Genomic DNA, 20,573 nt, shown 5'->3' on the forward strand with positions numbered 1-20,573 from the left:
GATATAATACCCCCTACCACCCGTAGAACATCAAAGCTTCCCCCACCCCTACCGCTGGAGAATCGGTAGGTGCCCCAATACATTACTATGCCCAGGGGTCTACACTGCTGTTGACGCCCCTGTGTGTGTGTATATATATGTGTGTGTGTGTGTGTATGTATATATATATATATATATATATATATATATATATATATATATATATTATTAATATTATTATTATTTATATACATTTGGTCTATCTATAATACTTTAACTGACCCGGCATATACTGGGTCACCTAAGTGTCCATCTCCGTGCTTTGCTCCGCCCCTCTGGAAACCCCCTTCTGAAAATCCTGCGTTTGCCACTGCCCTCAGAGGAAGACGGTACCGACACCTTTATATTTTCTCATTTGAAATTTTTCTATTTTAGAGGTTCTCAGCTCCAGTTCTCAAGTACCACCAATGACAGTTTATGTTTTCTGGATGTCTTTAATCATGCACAGGTGAGCTAAACTAATTTGCTGGGTCACAAAAAAAATCTACCTGCTTCTATTGACAGAAATCCTGAAAACATGACCTGTTGGGGATATTTGAGGGTTGAGGTTAAGAGCCACGGTTATAACTAGTTCTTAACATCAATATCTGCTGCTGCGGTGATGGTTAGTGCCAATGACTGCTCATATATTTTGGGGCACACCGGCGCTGTATCTAGCAGACAGAAGCGCCAGCGTCATCTTGCACAGTTCACCACGATAATACAGAAGAGAGAAGGCATACAGTACCTGCAACACATAACATGCACAGGTATAACTAAACCCCTATACCACAGCATTATACCCCTGTGTCTCATCCTGCGTATATACTGCTGAGTGTATGACACCCAGAGGGTGACCGTCCTGTAGTGAGGGCATGAGAACTCCCTCTGAAGAAACAGACTTTATGCTGTATGTTCTTTGATGGGAAAATATTTTATTGAACAGGGAACCACTGTATACAGTATATAAAACATATCATTACTGTATCTGAGGACTGTTCTTGAAAAGATATTCTGCCTGTAACAGAAATACACATGTAAGAGATTTTGCATTTTGTATGATAATATGCTACTAAATCTTAAGCACGGATCGCTCAGCACACATCGCTGCGCACCCGCGATGTGCGCTTGGCGATCTGTGCGGAGCAGTGTTTGGCCATTGCTACTAGGCAAAATGTTAGCAGGATAGACAGTGGGGGAAATGTAATAGGATGAGAGATTCAGAAAGTGAGAGATGTGGTAAGAAATCTCCAGTTTTTTAAAGCGGCAATCATTTACATGGCAAAACCAGTTTGATTGATGGAAACGGGGTGGCATGCGATATATCACATGCAGAAGGACCTGCTCAAGGGGGATCGGATGGCCGTACACAGCTGCAGGACATCACAGTAGTGCATGGTCACCTTTAGTACGTCGAGTGGCCTCTAGTGGTCACTGGTGGTACTTCACGTCATAGAGGTGAGGAGCTGTTAACATGATAGATAGATAGATAGATATTTACGTAGCCAGACTTTGTGGGCCCAATAGAAACACTTTAGAAAGTCCCCAGTGTAGTGCTCTGGTTCATTATGTATTTTATACCCCTTTGACAATGCAATACCGGGTCACACCCAAGAATTTGTACACGGGTCGAACCCGGCTCAGACCCCTTTGTGGAGAAGATTGATGCGAATCTTCTTAGCTCATATACGACAAGCAGGGCTATTTTTCAGTAGGCTCCAGCAGGAACTGAGGCCCTTATTCTAGTTCACTCTTTCTGACAAAATATTTCTTAGATGGACAAAACCATGTGCACTGCAGGTGAGGCGGGTGTAAAACCCCACCCAAATATAATTATCTCTGCACAAGTAACACCTGCCTCACCTGCAGTGCACATGGTTTTGTCCATCTAAGAAATATTTTGTCAGAAAGAGTGAACTAGAATAAGGGCCTCAGTTCCTGCTGGAGCCTACTGAAAAATAGCCCTGACGACAAGTATCACTAATTATTACTGCATACAAGACAAATTCATATGTTGAAAGCTGGCAGTATAGCGAAAGCAGGGCTATTATCAGGGATATAAACTCCTAGGGAGAGAGAACTCTGCAAATCCCGAGCAGTTGTCTGGTGTAACTCGGAAATATAGACCATGGGGCAGATGTATTAACCAGCGTTCAGTGCATTTCTGCACTTAATGCTGGTTAACTGGGGGGATTACGTTTAAAAAAAAAAAAATTAACAGCGCACGTCACGTGTGCTAGGGACTGTCCCCTATAATCCCCCCCCCCCCCCCAGTATTTAGTGGCCAGGGCGATGTATTAACAGCCGCCTAGGCGTCAAATCCCCCTGGCCGCATTGCCAGCTCATAGCTAGCGTTATCCTATCCCCACTGCAGGGACAACGCTAGCGCTGCTGCTGGCTCCGGGCTGCGCACCAGAGGACAGGGAGAAAGGAAGATCGCGCATGCGCAGGGACGCTGGGGGCGCCGATAAGGAGAGCTGTTAATGCTGGGCATAACGGCTCTCCGTATCGGCGCTGGGGGGGGTTAATACATTTGGCCGCTACAGGTGCCAGATTCTCCACGTTATGCAGGAGAAGCGGGGACCGTTATTTTAAAAATGTTAGGGGCAGATTAATACATCTGCCCCCATATGTCCTTTGGAAATCTAGAACATGTGTTTGTCCCTACGTAAACCTTTTTTATGGTTTTAAAGACATAGGAATCTCACCAGGTAATCCACAGGATCGTCCGGTCTGACCTTACAGCACTCGTTCAGTCCCTCGATCAGCGTTGGCATGACATTCTTCATCAAATAATTTCTTAAAGGGACTGATTGGGCCTCCAGCAATTCTTGTTCTTGGCGTTTGACCTCTTCTAGGCGGCTGTTCTGTAATATTTAGAAGAGGATACATATAGAACACACATGTATCAATGCCGTACCAGAGACATCACAGATGTCCATAGAGGACATCAGCAAGTTACTTAGAAATGTTAGATTACTTGGGCATCTGCTCGAGGACCTATCCAAATACTGTACCACTTGTACTGTGGTCTCTTGAACCCTGGTTTAACATAGCAACCAATCAGATTTGGTCTATCATTTTATAGGACGCCATAGGGGAGTAGACTTTCTTAGAAAATGACCCAACTATGAGAGTACAGAACAGATGGCTTGGTGGTATCCAATCTGCAGGGCCTGACCTACCCACTCCTCCCAGCGAGCGATCTTCTCTGCTTCCTCCTCCACCTCCCTCCGTTCCACTTCAGCTTTTCTTTCCGCCTGCTGAGCCAGACTTTTCTCCGCCTCTTTCAATTCCAGCTCCGCCAACTCTTCTGGGGTTAAGCCGTAGTTCCGAGGTTCCCCAACAGCCTTAATAATCTCCTTTAAGATGTCTCTGTACAACGGGTCATCATCTTTAGTGACATCTGTGGGGACCAAAATCTGGTGTTAGATCTGGCGCAATGCTCTTAATAGCCTAATATGAGGAATTATACTTCTACTCCCCAAGCCATAGCCAGCGCACCACGTAGCATGGCCAGCCAGTGCAATGTCATTTCATAGGGGATTACACATGACAGAATGGAAACAAAACCACTTCTTCTTTGCTACGTCCTTTGTCGTAACACAATTTGCTTTTAGAAAGAGAAGAGTGCAGACAATCCATCAACTCATGGCACAATGTAGCGGGTTAGCCGGTAGGTTATTCCTGTGACTCACCGATATGCTGGGGGTGGATTTCAGCCTCATCGAAATAGTTCAGGACGGTTTCGTCTTCGGTGTTTAATTCCCGGAACGTGGCTAGGGCTGGCAGAAACCGGTCCTGGGTGTAGTCTGTTCCAGCGACTACGCTCTCCGGGAGGTTAATCACACGCTTTTTGAGGAATTCATCAGATGCATTCAATGAAATAACGTACTCTGCAAGCAGATAGAACAGTGACGGATGTAAAGGAAGTCAGTCCGTATTCAGTGTATGGAATCCATCTTGGGATGACCACTGGTGGCCTCCTGCTAATGGATTTTTGGACATTTTTCAGTTACAACACAATATTTATAAAACAAGCAAACCCCTCAGTATTAGACCAGGGAGAAACCATCACGTGCATTCTGGAAATATATTCATGGACAAGCACAAGCGTCAAATCGGAAGTACATGTGTATGCTGGTCTGTAAAGGGCCCTCCCTCCTTATTACATACGAGGGTGATGGCGTATTCTGACTACTGGTCATACTCTATACTGTATATGTATTCCCCTAAATCAGTTCTTATGAAATCCAGTCCTCAGGAGACCCCAACAGTCCATATTTTACCAGGTGTGTCTGTCAGTAATAAATACACCTGCTCTCCATCTAGCAGGAAGATCCAGAAAACATGCACTGTTAGCGTTTCTCCGAGGACTGGATTTGAAGAGTTTGTAGATTAAACCAAAGTTTCCTAAACTCTATCATTGCAGTCCAGGATACACCGCGCATGCTTGACACCAGGTGCTTAAACTGATTGTGGTACTAATTAAGTCACCTGTTCTAAAGCATGCATTTACTTAAAACCTGGACTGTAATGGTAGAGTTTGGGAAAACTCCAGTCAGTCGATTGTCATCTGTCATCTTTCCCACAAGACAGACTCCTTCCACTTGCATATATGCATAGATGCAGGCCGCATTACAGGCCAGATTTTCGGAATATCCAAGCTTGATTCCAAATCGTTAAATCCAATTGACTGAGCTATTAATTAAGGACTTTATTCTGGTTGATTCACAAGGCTACGAATTTTGCAGACTTGCGAGTCCACCAAATTCCACCTACCGCCAGCATGGCCACCCACCCCCCGATCCACCGCACGCGATAAACATCCATTTGCAACTTGCGTTCGGGAAGGAAATCATTCGACATTTCTACAGCGCTTGCAGACCTAAGACACCTCTATGGTGGCTTAGGACTGCGGGCGCCCTGTGCGGGAAGCCGGCGGGCAGGTGCCAAACATCGCACGGGGGAGCGAATGAATTAGAATAACCTAAGTCACCTGTCCTCAAGCATGGATATCCTGAAAACCTGTACTGTAGTAACAGAGTTTGGTAAACTCTGACCTAGAACCTCTTCCATGGGAAACACACCTGGGGTGATGGTTTTATCAAAGCGGGGCACTTTTCCTCTGCTCTCCTCCTCTTCTTCTCCATCTTCCGCTAAGAACAACAAGTAGAATTTAGGTCAAACTGTCATATTGTGCACGCACAATGGTCCCATAACCCTCCAGGAGACAATCCCTGCATGTCCACAGGGGCCGGGCTGTTACGTACATTGGAAGAGCTCCTTTGCTTGTTCGTAGGTTGTAGGGTATCCGTCAAGGACATAACCCTGGTTCTGGCACGGCATAGATTTCAGTTTCTCCTTCATGAACCTGATCACGTAGCTGTCATCCAGATTCCCTGTGTTTGATCACAAGACCATAAATGAGGACATATATTAAGTACCATATGTGAAGGACTGTGAAGTCTTCATTTGCCCACAGATCCACAGAGTGGGAAACGCTATCATTTACAGCGACAGACATTATCCCTTCTTGTATTCACCACTAGGGGCATAACAATAAAACAGGCCTGGTCCACCTGTGGCTCTCTAGCTGTTGTGAACTACATTGCCCGGCATGCCCTGTTAGAGTTTTGTGATTAGGGAATGCTAGAACAGTGTCAGGGCATGCTGGGATGTGTAGTTTCACAATGGCTGGAGAGTCACAGGTTGGGCATGCCTGCAATAGAACAGTATTGTCCCTACTGTGTATAACAACACAGAACACATCAGCCAAATACCTCCATTCTGTTCCATGTTCTCTCTCACAGAGTCCAGCAGCTCCTGCCATGCCTCCGGCCCGTCCTCTCCCTCCTCTTCCTCTTCTGGTGGGGACTTCACCAGTCTTTCCTATGCACAGAGAGAATACCAGAGGAGCGTTTAAGATGTGGTTAGATTTACTGGTGTTTTCCAAAAAGGACATGATATGAGGAGGGGAATGGAGGCAGCAGGAAGCCACAGGCTGAGAGTTACATAGTGGGAGGAGCAGGATCCGCAGCAGCACAGATTATGTCAGGAGATGAGGGATGTGTCAGGGAGGACAGGGCTGCATGTGACTGGAGCAGTGACATGATGTGAGGAGGGGAATGGAGGCAGCAGGAAGCCACAGACTGAGAGTTATATAGTGGGAGGAGCAGGGTCCCCAGCAGCACAGAGTATGTCAGGAGATGAGTGATGTGTCAGTGAGGACAGGGCTGCATGTGACAGGGTCAGTGACATGATGTGAAGAGGGGAATGGAGGCAGCAGGAAGCTACAGGCTGAGAGTTATATAGTGGGAGGAGCAGGGTCCCCAGCAGCACAGAGTATATCAGGAGATGAGGGATGTGACAGGGGCAGTAACATGATGTGAGGAGGGGAATGGAGACAGCAGGAAGCCACAGACTGAGAGTTGTATAGTGGAAGGATCAGAGTTCCCAGCAGCACAGATCAGTGGTATAAAGTTCTACACACCATGATAATATCTTTATGAAACGAAGATCATATATTCTATAAGGCATATCAGTTTTAATTTATGCAGTGTGATTCAGGCAAAATATAGCTTTAAAATGACACAATTCAACCAACATGAACCTACCAGATTAGCAATGGCGTCTGCAATAACATCTTTTACATGGATATGGTGCAGTTTGTAGTGTTTGCACAGTAACTCTGAGACGGTTGTTTTCCCCACCGCTGGAGGGCCAAGAATGCAGATGCGTATAGGCTACATAGAAGATAACATCAATGATGAGTCAACGTACAACACATACATACAGCCCAACATTTCCTTTTGTAAAACAGGATACTATAGGCTGAGGTTTTGAATCTCTAAGCGGAGCCGGTCCAATCAGAAGGGCGTGTGTTACACAATTGGACCATGAAGTCCTGCTAGGTGAGGAGACAGGGTTCAACGTTAACACCTAGTTTGGGCGGATGCTTGTTTTAATAATATATTTGATATACAGATCTAAGCTACTTATAATAGAATAGGAGGTGCCTAATTATTGTGGGGGTGTATAACTACAGTGGGGTTTAAATAAACCTGGATAGGGTTAATTATCGCAAAGATGGCACCCAATGGAGCAAGCCCTGGGCACCAGTAGTCATGGTGGTAAAGCCCTGGGCACCAGTAGTCATGGTGGTAAAGCCCTGGGCACCAGTAGTCATGGTGGTAAAGCCCTGGGCACCAGTAGTCATGGTGGTAAAGCCCTGGGCACCAGTAGTCAGTGTGGTAAAGCCCTGGGCACCAGTAGTCATGGCGGTAAAGCCCTGGGCACCAGTAGTCAGTGTGGTAAAGCCCTGGGCACCAGTAGTCATAGTGGTAAAGCCCTGGGCACCAGTAGTCAGTGTGGTAAAGCTCAGGGCACCAGTAGTCAGTGTGGTAAAGCCCTGGGCACCAGTAGTCATGGTGGTAAAGCCCTGGGCACCAGTAGTCAGTGTGGTAAAGCCCTGGGCACCAGTAGTCAGTGTGGTAAAGCCCTGGGCACCAGTAGTCATGGTGGTAAAGCCCTGGGCACCAGTAGTCAGTGTGGTAAAGCCCTGGGCACCAGTAGTCATAGTAGTAAAGCCCTGGGCACCAGTAGTCATGGTTGTAAAGCCCTGGGCACCAGTAGTTATGGTGGTAAAGCCCTGGGCACCAGTAGTCATAGTGGTAAAGCCCTGGGCACCAGTAGTCATGGTGGTAAAGCCCTGGGCACCAGTAGTTATGGTGGTAAAGCCCTGGGCACCAGTAGTCATAGTGGTAAAGCCCTGGGCACCAGTAGTCATGGTGGTAAAGCCCAACACACACACACATACACACTTACCAGAAGTCCTCGGCTCTGCTTATACTCTTTGATGATCAGCTCGATATTCTCTATCAGTCCATTCTGAGACACCCAGTTAACATTGAAGTTCTCTTTCAGGAATACAGCTTCCATCCGCAGGTCCACCAGCAAATGGTCAATCTCCAGTTGCTGTAACACGACACACATCGGTTACACGGTTGCTTACAGATATATGCCACCACTTCCCTTTAAAGCCCCAATATGGGTTTCGTCTTGTCTCTGCCTCTACATCCTGTCTGTCATAGTTGTTGTGAGACCATTGCCGCAAATTCACTGCAAGACTTAAACGCATGCGCAGTACTAAAGCCATCTGCCTGCTGCACCCAAAGCGACATTGCACGCACCTCAGAATCAGGACCACTGTGTTTACTTCATTGGCTCATCTAATGGTTAATAACATCTATTCTGCTGTAAAATGACTGGCCATTGGCCATTGTTGGTTAACCAATGATATTCAGTGGCTTTGCCCTCGATGGTGAAGGTCCGATAGAGGTTCGCCATGGCGCAGGCAGTACAGAACTTAGCCCAGCTCCACAGTTTCTCACTAAGCTTTACCCCCTTTCCCAGATGGCCCTTTCCAAGTTCCTCCCGAAGGGCAGGAATGCAAACATTGGTGGTTCCCCATTGATGGCTCCAAGCCATTAATGGTAACATGGAACAGAACACGAAGCATAACTCTGCCCCCAACACCCATAAAGCCCCGCCGCCATGTTTTGATTGGCCCACAGGCCAATCAGTCAAAGAAAATAGATGACGATCAATATGTAAAAACATGGATGGTCATCCGTTGCATAGTATGCCACTATCGATGGCCAGTTGCACTACTGCCATCGATGGCAATGGCAACAATGGCCATCCCTAGAACAGCAAGGAGCAGCGGTCAGCAGAGAATGGAGTTTCCTCATTAGAATGTTGAGACAAGTTAGGGAAAATTCTAAGCTATAATCACTGGGAAACCAGATATATGTAAAGGACCCCCTCCAAGAAGAGACTGGGTAAAGCCGTTGATGTGTCTAGAAATAACGCACTAGCTACGGTCTCTAGACCTGTATAGAAGACACACTGGTATTGTACAGGAGAGAAAACAAATAACTAGTAACCGTTAGCTCTTTATCCAGAAACGCCATCTCCTTGGATACTCTCTGCACTTTCCCCGGGCCGAGGTGGCTGCTGATACACTGCAAGGAACAAGCAGGAAATACGTTTAGGTGAAAAATCAGTTCAGAAAAGATCATTGGAACGTCTCACCGTCGGTGAGTAAGAAAGATATACCTTGATAATTTCCTCCAGTGTGTGCATGGAATCATCTACAGCAACCAGATAGTGGGTCCTTGGCCTCCGGTCCACAATGTTCTGTATCACACTAGATCCGGTTACAGCCAATATCAGTAACAGCTGGAAAACTGTAACTACCAAGCATTCTAGAAGTAGAGCTTACACAGCGCCCTTCACCTGTCCAGTACAAGTCACACTCATTTAAACATCCAAAGTAACTTTGCTATCATCCAATGCCAGTCCTAAAATGTCTGAGACTGGTAAATCTCACTCTATATACATTGCTTCAGAACTATATGTATCCCTCAGTTGTTTTGCTAGTATAAACAGATAGCTGTATGTTGCAGAATGATTTACCCGGCCAAGTCAGTGATGTGAATCAGCGGGAAGATGTTCTGTCCTTCTCCAAAGACGGGTAATGCTGGAGTCACTCCCAGCCAAGCTTCCTACAAGCACGAAGCATAGACCATTAAGTGCCTGCGACATATCAATAGGGCGACATAGCCTGACTGCCAAATGGTTAGATCTGTCCAATCTGGACACTCATCTCTGACCCTGCATTCCTATTCACATGGACAGATACCCACGGCAGAATTAATGTTTTTGTTACTTACTTTAAAGAATGCGTGCAGGATTCCTTCTTCAGCCCCATACGGCAGCCCGGAGGCAATCACATATGTTGAGAATTTGCCCTTGTTCTGCGGAAGCAAATTGTGTGATACAACAAGCAGCGTTATTAGGGTGTATGTGTAATATAACATTTCATGTTGGCTCAGTAAGGTCATCAGAACAACTACGTCTGCAATCTGTACTACACTCAGAAACAGATTTATCTCTGCGGCCATGCTGCCCCTCCCTTCCTGCTGCTCCATTCCCCCCCTATATCCACTGCTCCACCTTCCTCCCTGCTGCTCCACTCCCCTCTCTTCCACTGCTCCACCTTCCTCCCTGCTGCTCCATTCCTCTCTCTATCCACTGCTCCACCTTCCTCCCTGCTGCTCCACTCCCCTCTCTTCCACTGCTCCACCTTCCTCCCTGCTGCTCCATTCCTCTCTCTATCCACTGCTCCACCTTCCTCCCTGCTGCTCCATTCCCCTCTCTGTGCACTGCTCCACCTCCCTCCCTGCTGCTTCATTCCCCTCTCTGTCCACTCCTCTGCCCCACCTCCCTACCTGCTGCTTTATTCCCATCTCTATCCACTGCTCCGCCCCTCTCTAACCACTGCCCCACCTCGATTCCTGCTGCTTTATTCCCCTCTCTGTGCACTGCCCCACCTCCCTCCTTGCTTCTTTATTCCCCTCTCTGTCCACTCCTCTGCCCCTCTTTATCCACTGCCCCAACTCCCTCCCTGCTGCTCTATTCCCCTCTATAGCCACTACTCCACCACACTCCTTGTTGCTCCATTCCCCTCTCTATCCACTGTGTCACCTCCCTCCCTGCTGCTCCATTCCACTCTTTCCACTGCTCCACCTCCCTCCCTGCTGCTCCATCCCCTCTCTATCCACTGCTCCAACTCCCTCACTCCCTGCTGCTCCATCCCCTCTCTAGCCACTTCTCTCCTCCCTCTCTCTCTGTATGCTGCCCTGTCCTGCGCCACCTTCCACTCTGGCTGCTGCTCCATCCCTTCTCTATCCACTACTCAACCCCCTGCTCCTCCCCCTCCCTAGCCACTGCCACTTCTCTCCTCCCTCTCTCTGTAGGCTGCCTTGTCATGCGCCACCTTCCACCCTGGCTGCTGCTCCATCCCTTCTCTTTCCACTACTCCACCCCCTCTCTGTATGATGTTCTGTCCTGCCCTTCCTCAGCCTCTTGTGTGCAACCCTATGTCATTTTATACTCACCGATTTCCCCAGCTTAATTATTAGCTTTTCAGCACTTAAATGATCTTTAAAGTTTGTGTGGCATCGTCGTCTCCTGTAGTCGTCTTCAGTGAACGGGATTTCTGGATCATCCTACAAAGTAACAGCAATTTGTCCTGTAATACCCGTGATCAGTATATTGGGTGGTAGTGATCACCACTAACAACAATGCTGTACTGGAATATGTATCAAAGAGGTGAAAACAGGACTGCAAATCACATACCGGATCCAGCGGTCTGCTCCGCGCCCAGGTCATAACGGTCGATAACAATATAAAGATTTTTTGGCTGTCAAAGTTTTCAATCTCAGTGTGGAGCGCTGGGGAATAACAAAAGTTCTACTCAGAATGATATAACAGCATAAGGAACATAGGGGTAGATTTATTAAGCTCGGTGAAGTGATAAAGTGTCTGGTTTTTATCACCGGCCAATCAGCTCACACCTGTCATTTTTCAAACCAAGCCTGTAACTTTGCAGGTAGGAGCTGATTGGCCGGTGATAAAAACCAGACACTTTAGCACTTCACCGAGCTTAATAAATCTGCCCCATAATGAATTAGCATTAGAAAAGCAACTTAAAACTGGAAGGTTGACACATTTATTATTTATTTATTACCAGTTATTTATATAGCGCACACATATTCCGCAGCGCTTTACAGATAGTATTTTAACACTCACATCAGTCCCTGCCCCAGTGGAGCTTACACTCTATATTCCCTACCACATGTACACGCACACACAGACACCCTCGTCATGGGAGGGTTTTAAATCAGAGGCAGCGCTGAGTCTGTGAGGTCTCCTACTATATATAATATATGTGAAGTTATCAGACTCACTGTAAGACTGTAATTATTATATTTTAATAGGTGTAGTGATTAATGTACTTTTTTAGTCCATCTGTACCCTCTTATTCTCCATAGATGTTTCTATCCCCCAAATCTGTGTGTATTTCCAGAACCATAGTATTAGACTGTATGTTGCCCAAATATGGTCGGACAGGAAATACCCAGGAAAGAATTCACCAAAAGGTTATGTCCAATTACCATACTATTGTTCCTGCTATCACAGGAGGGTGATAGCTGAGGGACAATCTTCACAGGGGGTGATCAGCACATAACGCAATCAGCTGGTTATTGTTCGTTGTATTGATACTCCCTTGCATATCTCTGGTCACTAGCAGACTTACTGGAACCAAACCCAGCAGGGGGGGGGCAGCAGCAGTAGCTGGGAGGGGGTGATACCTGACTCTTGAATCCACCAATCAAGATCCACTGCAAGCCCACTTTTGGTTTGTGCACCGTGGGAATTTAGAAGTTTTTAAAATGACTTGCACACAAGCCAGGAGGGAGATTTTTTGGACTGTCCTAGACTAAGAGGTTGTACTCTGTCTAGGTATCGTGTGGACTTATCTGCTATCACTGCTGTGTGGAGGAGTGATAGTTTTGTGATTTGGAACTGCTGCTACAAGGACTGCCATTTTTGGACTGCTACCCGATAACGTTTATATGCTACATTTGCCTCTTGTTCCTGTCTTTATCTACCTGTGTGTGCTGTGATAAAAATAAACCATATTTTGGTTTCATCTGCTCGGTGTCTGAGTGATTGAAGAACTCGTATTTCTTCACATTTGGCGGCAGCGACAGTGGGATCATTCAGACACCAACCATCGAGCACAGAAAGCACAGAGAACAGAGGATCAGACCATATGTAAGGAAACGGAAAATGCACTAAGGTGAAGTTCAGCAAGTGAGCAGGTGTCATTCCTGTGAAAGGGAAAATGTTTCCAAGGAAAGAAAATCGATGCCTCAAGACCCCTGGAGCAGAGGAGCTCAGGGATGGAGGTTCTTCAGTGTATCGGCAGGCTGGGAAGCCGGATCTGTTATTTATTGTCAGAAAAATGCAGTATATCTGGGAGTACTGGGAAGAAGCTCAGCAGATGATCAGCGGGTGGAGAGTATCCAGCATACAGGACAAGTTGTGTTACCTGGGGGATGCATTCCTGCACTGTAAAGGTGAGGCCACCTCGTGGAATCTGCTGGGGGAGCCAGAGTTTGTAGAATTTACAGAGGAAGTGATTGCTACAGTTACCCAGATGCTACAAAGAGGACAATATTCTGAGGCTGAAGGACAAGTCCAGAATAAATTGATGCCCCAGATAGAACCAGAGGAAAGGTCCAGAAAGGGGCTACTGCAATCTGGGCAGACAACCGAGGGGTCTGACACAGAATTATTTGTTACCACAAGAGAAGGGTCGTTGTCAGGGGGGCCCCTAACTGCCCTGGAAGAAATGAGTATGGATGAGCTGATAGCAGAATGTCAGCTGCGAGGTATACCCGTCCAATCCTGCAAGCGCAGGGAAATCATCCAGCAGATCCTTCAAGATCAGGGGGATCCTACAAAAGCATTTACCGATTATCGGGCATGTATCCTCCATTTCGGTGCACAGCTGAGTGTGTGGGAACAATTGGAGTGTCTGGAGGAGTGCTTTATTGTGGCAGAGGAAGTGGCGATTGATCACAGGCTCCTGGACACCCCAGCATGGCGAGACCAGTGTCGCAGGGTGGCTGATGAAAAGCACCGCCTGCAACAGCTTCTCCCACAGCCTAGGGAAGAAGCTGGTCAGTGTTCTATACTGGGGGAGGTTATCCCCAAAGTGAAGGAAGTGGGGCCCGTTAGCCAGGACCCCCCGGGAGGAGCTGCACTACAGCTTCCCTTTTGCTGAGGTGGGAGATGCAGAATTATTAACCTGCTGCCAGGGGATCTATGAGGACTGCGTCCAAGAGGAGATCACCGTGATTAGAGGAGTATCCGACAACATCCAGGCCACAAGAATACCAGTCGCAGATGATGTCTTGCTTCAGGCTGCCCAGCATATTCAGCTGGGGAAGGAGGTTATCCTGGAGACTGAGGACTGCGCAGAGGAAGCGGCAGGTGAGACCCAGGCTTTTGAGGGGGTAGTACTGGCCGTGGACCAGCTTGCCCTGCAGCCACCAGCGGAATTTTTCCTGATGGAGGGTCACTCCTCAGCCCTGGGCATTGAGACCAAATGCTGTAGTGAAATTTGCCATGCCCCTAGTTTGGGTTTGAGGGAGGAAGGATGTGACAGAGTGGCGGAAGTGCCAGGGCCAGAGTCCCTATATTGGCCTGCTGTTGGGCAGCTGTTCCTTGTGCAAGAGGGGGAGGTGGAAAGTGCTCCCTGCCCCATTGTGCCAGAGACAAAAGTATTAGCACGCCCTATAGGTGTGCCCGGTGTGAAAGTTTACGATGTTGCAGAGGGGGGGTACCCAACATTTGAGGACGGGGGATTGCTAACTCACTTGTTAGTTAACATGCATAACTTATATTGTGAGATTGCCCTTGCTGCTTCTGCAAACCAGCCGCCTTTTACAAGATGGGTTTGGTATGATGTCACTCTGTGGGACTCAGGTGGTAGATCCAAACCTCAGATTCTCTGCTCTGCATCCCACTACAGGTTGTTATTGGTTCCAGAACAACTTGGTACAGGAACTAAAATAGTAGGGGAAGGAATGTGAAGTTATCAGACTCACTGTAAGACTGTAATTATTATATTTTAATAGGTGTAGTGATTAATGTACTTTTTTAGTCCGTCTGTACCCTCTTATTCTCCATAGATGTTTCTATCCCCCAAATCTGTGTGTATTTCCAGAACCATAGTATTAGACTGTATGTTGCCCAAATATGGTCGGACAGGAAATACCCAGGAAAGAATTCACCAAAAGGTTATGTCCAATTACCATACTATTGTTCCTGCTATCACAGGAGGGTGATAGCTGAGGGACAATCTTCACAGGGGGTGATCAGCACATAACGCAATCAGCTGGTTATTGTTCGTTGTATTGATACTCCCTTGCATATCTCTGGTCACTAGCAGACTTACTGGAACCGACCCCAGCAGGGGGGGGGGGGGGGGGCAGCAGCAGTAGCTGGGAGGGGGTGATACCTGACTCTTGAATCCACCAATCAAGATCCACTGCAAGCCCACTTTTGGTTTGTGCACCGTGGGAATTTAGAAGTTTTTAAAATGACTTGCACACAAGCCAGGAGGGAGATTTTTTGGACTGTCCTAGACGTGTGGACTTATCTGCTATCACTGCTGTGTGGAGGAGTGATAGTTTTGTGCTTTGGAACGGCTGCTACAAGGACTGCCATTTTGGACTGCTACCCGATAACGTTTATATGCTACATTTGCCTCTTGTTCCTGTCTTTATCTACCTGTGTGTGCTGTGATAAAAATAAACCATATTTTGGTTTCATCTGCTCGGTGTCTGAGTGATTGAAGAACTCGTATCTTCACAATATATATCTGCAGTAACCCATTGACCAAGTTTATACTGTTTTTACTCTGTGTAATATGCTCCTGTGCAGATTGTGGCCAGTAATGACAAGAGGGAGGGGGCCCCCTGTCTAAAGTGACCCGGGCCCCCCGAAGGCTTATTCCAACACAGCAATGAGGGTCAGTGGGGTGTGAGCGCCTATAACCACGCAGTGTGCTCGGACACTTCAGTTCCAACCAAGCCGCACAAGACAGAATAAACAGAGTAAGGGGCCGATTCAGAGCTGCTGGTTGAGCAGCGAATTCAGCCCCGATGGTCGGGGTCTGCTAATGCACATGTGCAAACCCCCACAGCGTGAAATTTACATTAATCGGGGCGCTCGCTGCCTGATTGACAGACAGGGGGCGTTCCGGGGTGGCCCAGCGCTTCATGGGCGTGCCCACAAAAACAGTGGCCACACCCATAGAAACGCTGGGGGGCCCCAGGAAACTAAGGCGTTCCTCTACCTGCTCACTAGGCTCTGGACATACAAAGCAAGTCTGAATCAGGCCCTAAGTGCCTAGTGGCCCCCCATTGGGATCATTGGAATCACAGTATAAAAATCCCATTTTCTCTTGCATCCACTGGAGACAACTAAACACTGCGGACATCCAAAAGTAGTCCCTAAAGGGGAATATACTCCGTAGAGTTGTCAAACACATTGATTCTGTATCATTTTTTGAACGTGTGCGCTGAACGCCGGGTGGCTGTTCAGCTGAGGCCCCGTGCCAAGCGCCAAGGATGCAGTCACCCAACTGCTGAAAGGATCATCACATTGTATGAGACAGACTGTGCTGCTGCTCCAATGTAGGACCGAGGAAATAGAAAGTATTCCACCTAGCAATGGCCGGGTTTGACCCCGGCTGAGATCTCTTTGCTGCATGAGAGATCCACCCACCTGATGCAGCCCACGAAGCCTCATCGATCTGGCCGGGGTCTTCTGTAATGTTGTAAATGATGACATCGCTCTCCAAAAGATGACTTAATAGTTCTTTTCTATTTGAGATCTAAAAATAAGAAACAGGAATGTAACATGTCTAAAAATTAGCTGCACTGCGCTAGCATTTCACAGAAGCAGAATAATGCGGCAGCACAGGCTGTATGCCAGAAGGGCAAAGTCCAGGGGATAACATCTTCCATTGCTTTGCCATGCCAGGGAACAACCACTGTGCATTGCAATTGGAAATTTACATTAGGTCACTCTGATGCGAGGCTTCCCTCTGCAGGGCAAGGATACACATCGCATCATCATGATGCAGCAGGTTTTAGGTGTAATGATGCAAAATGTATCACAGTGGGTGGGGCTTGCTGGTGCAAATGACATTTCCACTTGGGATCCACTCACTGCTTCTCTCTCTGGCCAATTACCCACTATCCCAAGAGTCGGCAAATGTGGTTTGCCAAATCCATTGAAATCCTTTAGTTATCCAGTGTCAGTGTATCTCACTGTCCTGTACAATCAGGGATAATTATTTTAATTAACTAAACGACACTTGTTCTGAACCTAACTCCATTGACAGCCGAGGTACCTACTCAAATTGACTGTACTACCCTTGACTAAAGAGAATGGGGCCTGTGTGTCATCTCCATGCAAGTCCTTTCCTCTATCACAGTTCAGCTGTGAGTATACTCTAGCACTCTGCAGAAGTACACAGCACATCCACAGGTATCTTGGAACATGGGCCCCTAGCCATGTTCCCGGTGATTTCTCTACCACGCATACACGAATCACCGGCAAAATAGCATCTGCACCGCATTGTCCAGCACTGATGTGGGAGCTTAGTATAACATATGGTGCATGGTGTGCACTTTGGACCCAGGGACCTATGTGTATGACAAACCCTGCATCACTGCCTAATTTACTATATGAAATCCCTGCTAAACGCTATTGCTGGGACTATTGCTTTAGGCAACAAGATATGAGGCCTGGAGAACAGTTTATTTGTACATAACGTGTTTAGAGAAACCATTTGCTGACAGATGTTACAGTGATTGTCATCACTGCTGGTTCAGTCTCTACAGTGACCCGCAGTGTAAACATAGAATTAGCTATATACACCATAACATCACCAACAGAACACAACAACAAAGAAAAATCTTTACCGTATATGTTTCCACAGGAAAATTCAGCTTCTTGCCAAGAGGATTTGACAGAGTCCCTACTACCTGGAAGAGACCCTGTTTCGGTTTAATGATCACTGCATCCTCTTCTGCTGACTGCTTCTCTTCTTCTTCTTCTTCTCCTTCAATTTCTTCAAGGGAAGCTCCAACGACGCAGCCTGACAGATACTGGAAAATAAGAAGAAACTTTTAGGGGGGGGGGGGATTTAATACTCAGCGATTTGCAATATGCTGCCTGGCTGCGCACAACCCCAAGAACTGGAGAAGAGATGGAGAAGAGAAGGAAAAGAACGCAGGCAGTGAGAGATGAGGTGAGAAGAAATGCATTGGTTGCAGGTTTACAGAGAGGCTGGAATAAATTGGCAGTATTTGTGAAAAAGAAAATAGATCAGTTCCTAAAATCATGTAGCAAATGTCCAAGGTTTTGGCAAGTGAAGAAACAGGAGAAACATGGCCATTGCTGAAGATCCAGTGGAAGGATGCAGCATTTGGGCTAGCGAGACAAAACCTCAAGAGAAAAAGATGTGGGAAAATAAGTCACGCAAAGCAGCCATACAAAGACAATGGTACAGATTTGTTGGTTTTATTAAAGAGAAAAAGAGTCAATTTATAACAACAATTGGCAGAAAGCATCCAGGCATCCCACCAGGTCAGCAAATTACAGAAGAGAGCACCACTGCCCCATTACAGTGTAAACCTTTACATTCACTTGCTACTTAGAGAGGGATGATACTCCAAAGTGATGCAGTTTGTAAGGAAAGAGTAGCAGTTAAAATACTAGCGAAAAGAGCACTAGTTAAAAGTGCAAATAAGAGAGAATTATTAAAACATGCATACATTTTGGCCAAGTGAGGTACTTCAGTTGCCACACAAAAGTTCTTTCCTAGTCCATGGATACGCAGCCTTCCATACAAACAGCTACTATACTATGTAATGGAACTGGCTGGCAGAGGGGACCTGTTGCATTCTGGGTTAAAGAACATAAAGGAGCCAACAACAATACATGTATATGGAGAAACCATTGCCAACATAATTGCTGGGAAAAAATAGCTATATGGCTCCAGAGATTATAGTAGGTGCGTCATTCAGTGCAGCTGTGGGCTGGTTTGCATTTGGTAATATGCTATATATGCATACTCTCTGAAAGCACCCTTTTACTTTTGAAGGAGATCGACAGAAAGATCCTTATGAAAAACTAGGGCTTACTGATCTCGCAAAACAAGGGACATTACAACCCAACTCCTGTGCAAGGACCAGACCCGCCGGATCGGGGTAAATGGCAATGTGCAAGAGCACCCCTTCTTCTCTTCAGTGGGAGAACACAGAGAGTGGAAAAACAGCATCTCCACTCAAACTGCGCACATACGCCATAAGATACACAACTTCCGGTGTCCTACAGTGACGCTTACAAAGAACCAATTCCTGATATGGACCAAAGCTTATTTGATGATATTCAATTTTTTTGCCTAAAATGGGGTTATACAGTATGTATCATAACGTGCCAATGGAGCTGGATAATATATTATCAGTTGAAGGCGACTTCCCCGACAAAAAATAGAAATATGCTGAACCTGCTGCCTGCCCAGACCTCGGCTACATCTCTGGAGATGGATCTGCCACCTCCAGCGACTTCCTTCTCTGTAGTTTTGACTGAACTGTACTGCACACTGGGGATGAGGGCTACTGGCGACACCGCAAAAAAAAAACTGACACTGGGCAGCCACCCCACGGGTGTGTTGGAAGAGCTGCCAAGCTGCTAATTTAAGTTTTAAAATGTTGACTGTTACATCCAACTCATTGATCACTTAAAAAATTGAAGATTTAAACAAAGACAATGACGTGTGCTTCAGCTAATTTCTTAAGAACAAAGCTGTACATTAAAATAAAAAAAGAAAGAGAAACACAAAAAGTGCTACTGTATGTCGTCAAGACAGATTGGACCGGGCTATCATGCAAGTGAGCATGCTGTGCCGCACCACTACCTCATCCCAACATGTGTCACCCATAGTCACTTGCCACATATGCCTAATACTAAATCAGGGTGCCTACTTTTCAGCTGCCCTCTCGGAGAGATGGTACCTAGCTTGACGAAGCAGGGAGTGGAGCCAGCGGGCATGCTGTGAAGGGGCGTGGCCAGAGGCGGGGCTGTATTTAGGGGCATAGCCATTCCGAACTCGTCATTGTGACCACGCCAGTATTTCAGGCATTGCAGAGTGGGGGCGTGGCCACAATGGCGCGATTGTGGCCACCACTGGGGCATACTGCACCATATTGTTTACCCATGCCGTGGGAGGGTGAAGTACAGAGTGTAGAAAGGTGTATCAGTGGATGCAACTGCGCTATCATAGCTCTGTCCCCTACCATGCAGTACTGTACATTAGTGCTGTACAGCAGGGGCAGGGCTACAATAACACGATTCAGCGTGAATAGCGGTATCGGTCCCCATCAGTATGCCCACTTGTGTTCTGGTAGTGAGTGGTCGATGGAGGTGCGGGGATGTCATGTGGTATACGGGGAACTTGCCAACCTTTCCGGGGAGCCTAATTTTTGGGAGCCTCCAGGCCATTCTGGGAGGGTAAGTAAGTAGGCACCATGCTAGTGCCACAGAAATAGCAGAGAGGGGTATGATGCCACTACACTATAACTAATTAATGGGAATAGATGCATGGTGCATGCATTCTGACATATAAGCCTCACTCAGCACTATAAGCTGCAAAGTTACACAACAAATAGCAATGTACTATACACAACCAAACCCTGCAACGGCGTCACTCCCTGCACAGGCAGTCACTACCCCACCACCACCCTCCCTCAGACGTCCCAGCTGTCGCACAGCACGCTGGCCCCGGGACTCTTCCTCACCTGCCCGATGTTCTTGGCAGCGAACGTGTCGAGGCTGTTAATAAAGATCCTTTTGGGTCTGACGGTCCTGTTCTCCTCCTCGGCCATGTTGCTTGCTGGTACTGGCAGGCAGCTGCCTGTTGGTTGCTAATGACACACAGAGGTTGCTAGGGGGCGTGCCACCGGCGGCTAGACACAGGGTAGCGAGGTCGCTGCTAAGGAAACGATCCCCAGATGCGGTGTGGTCCTTCCGCTGCAGGCAGAGCCGCGGCCACCTAA

The 20,573-nt window shown here is 47.1% G+C and overlaps 1 protein-coding gene across 1 annotated transcript; it reads right to left on the reverse strand.

Annotated features, from left to right (window-relative positions):
• Positions 1 to 933: 933 nt before the first annotated feature.
• On the reverse strand, positions 934 to 20,573 carry AK7 (adenylate kinase 7). Its single transcript, XM_083166293.1, has 18 exons — positions 20,316 to 20,573; positions 17,436 to 17,621; positions 16,231 to 16,339; positions 11,224 to 11,318; positions 10,983 to 11,093; positions 9,756 to 9,839; positions 9,499 to 9,587; positions 9,139 to 9,229; positions 8,967 to 9,044; positions 7,846 to 7,995; positions 6,636 to 6,764; positions 5,802 to 5,910; positions 5,292 to 5,420; positions 5,109 to 5,177; positions 3,717 to 3,914; positions 3,204 to 3,424; positions 2,727 to 2,885; positions 934 to 1,036 (listed from the first exon to the last, which is right to left on the reverse strand). The coding sequence occupies exons 1-18, from the start codon at positions 20,400 to 20,402 to the stop codon at positions 998 to 1,000; spliced, it is 2,133 nt and encodes a 710-aa protein (XP_083022419.1). The 5' UTR covers positions 20,403 to 20,573; the 3' UTR covers positions 934 to 997.

Source organism: Crinia signifera, chromosome 12, assembly GCF_055691185.1.
Source record: "Crinia signifera chromosome 12, ASM5569118v1, whole genome shotgun sequence".
Lineage (NCBI taxonomy): Eukaryota > Metazoa > Chordata > Amphibia > Anura > Myobatrachidae > Crinia > Crinia signifera.

Excerpts from the sequence above, each read along its gene's own strand:
- AK7 (XM_083166293.1), bottom strand. The coding sequence starts at position 20,402 with ATGGCCGAGGAGGAGAACAGGACCGTCAGACCCAAAAGGATCTTTATT. Across the intron at positions 9,840-10,982 it reads TAATTAAGCTGGGGAAATCG|AACAAGGGCAAATTCTCAAC; the intron begins GTGAGTATAAAA and ends TTGCTTCCGCAG. Across the intron at positions 6,765-7,845 it reads AGCAGAGCCGAGGACTTCTG|CCTATACGCATCTGCATTCT; the intron begins GTAAGTGTGTAT and ends TCTTCTATGTAG.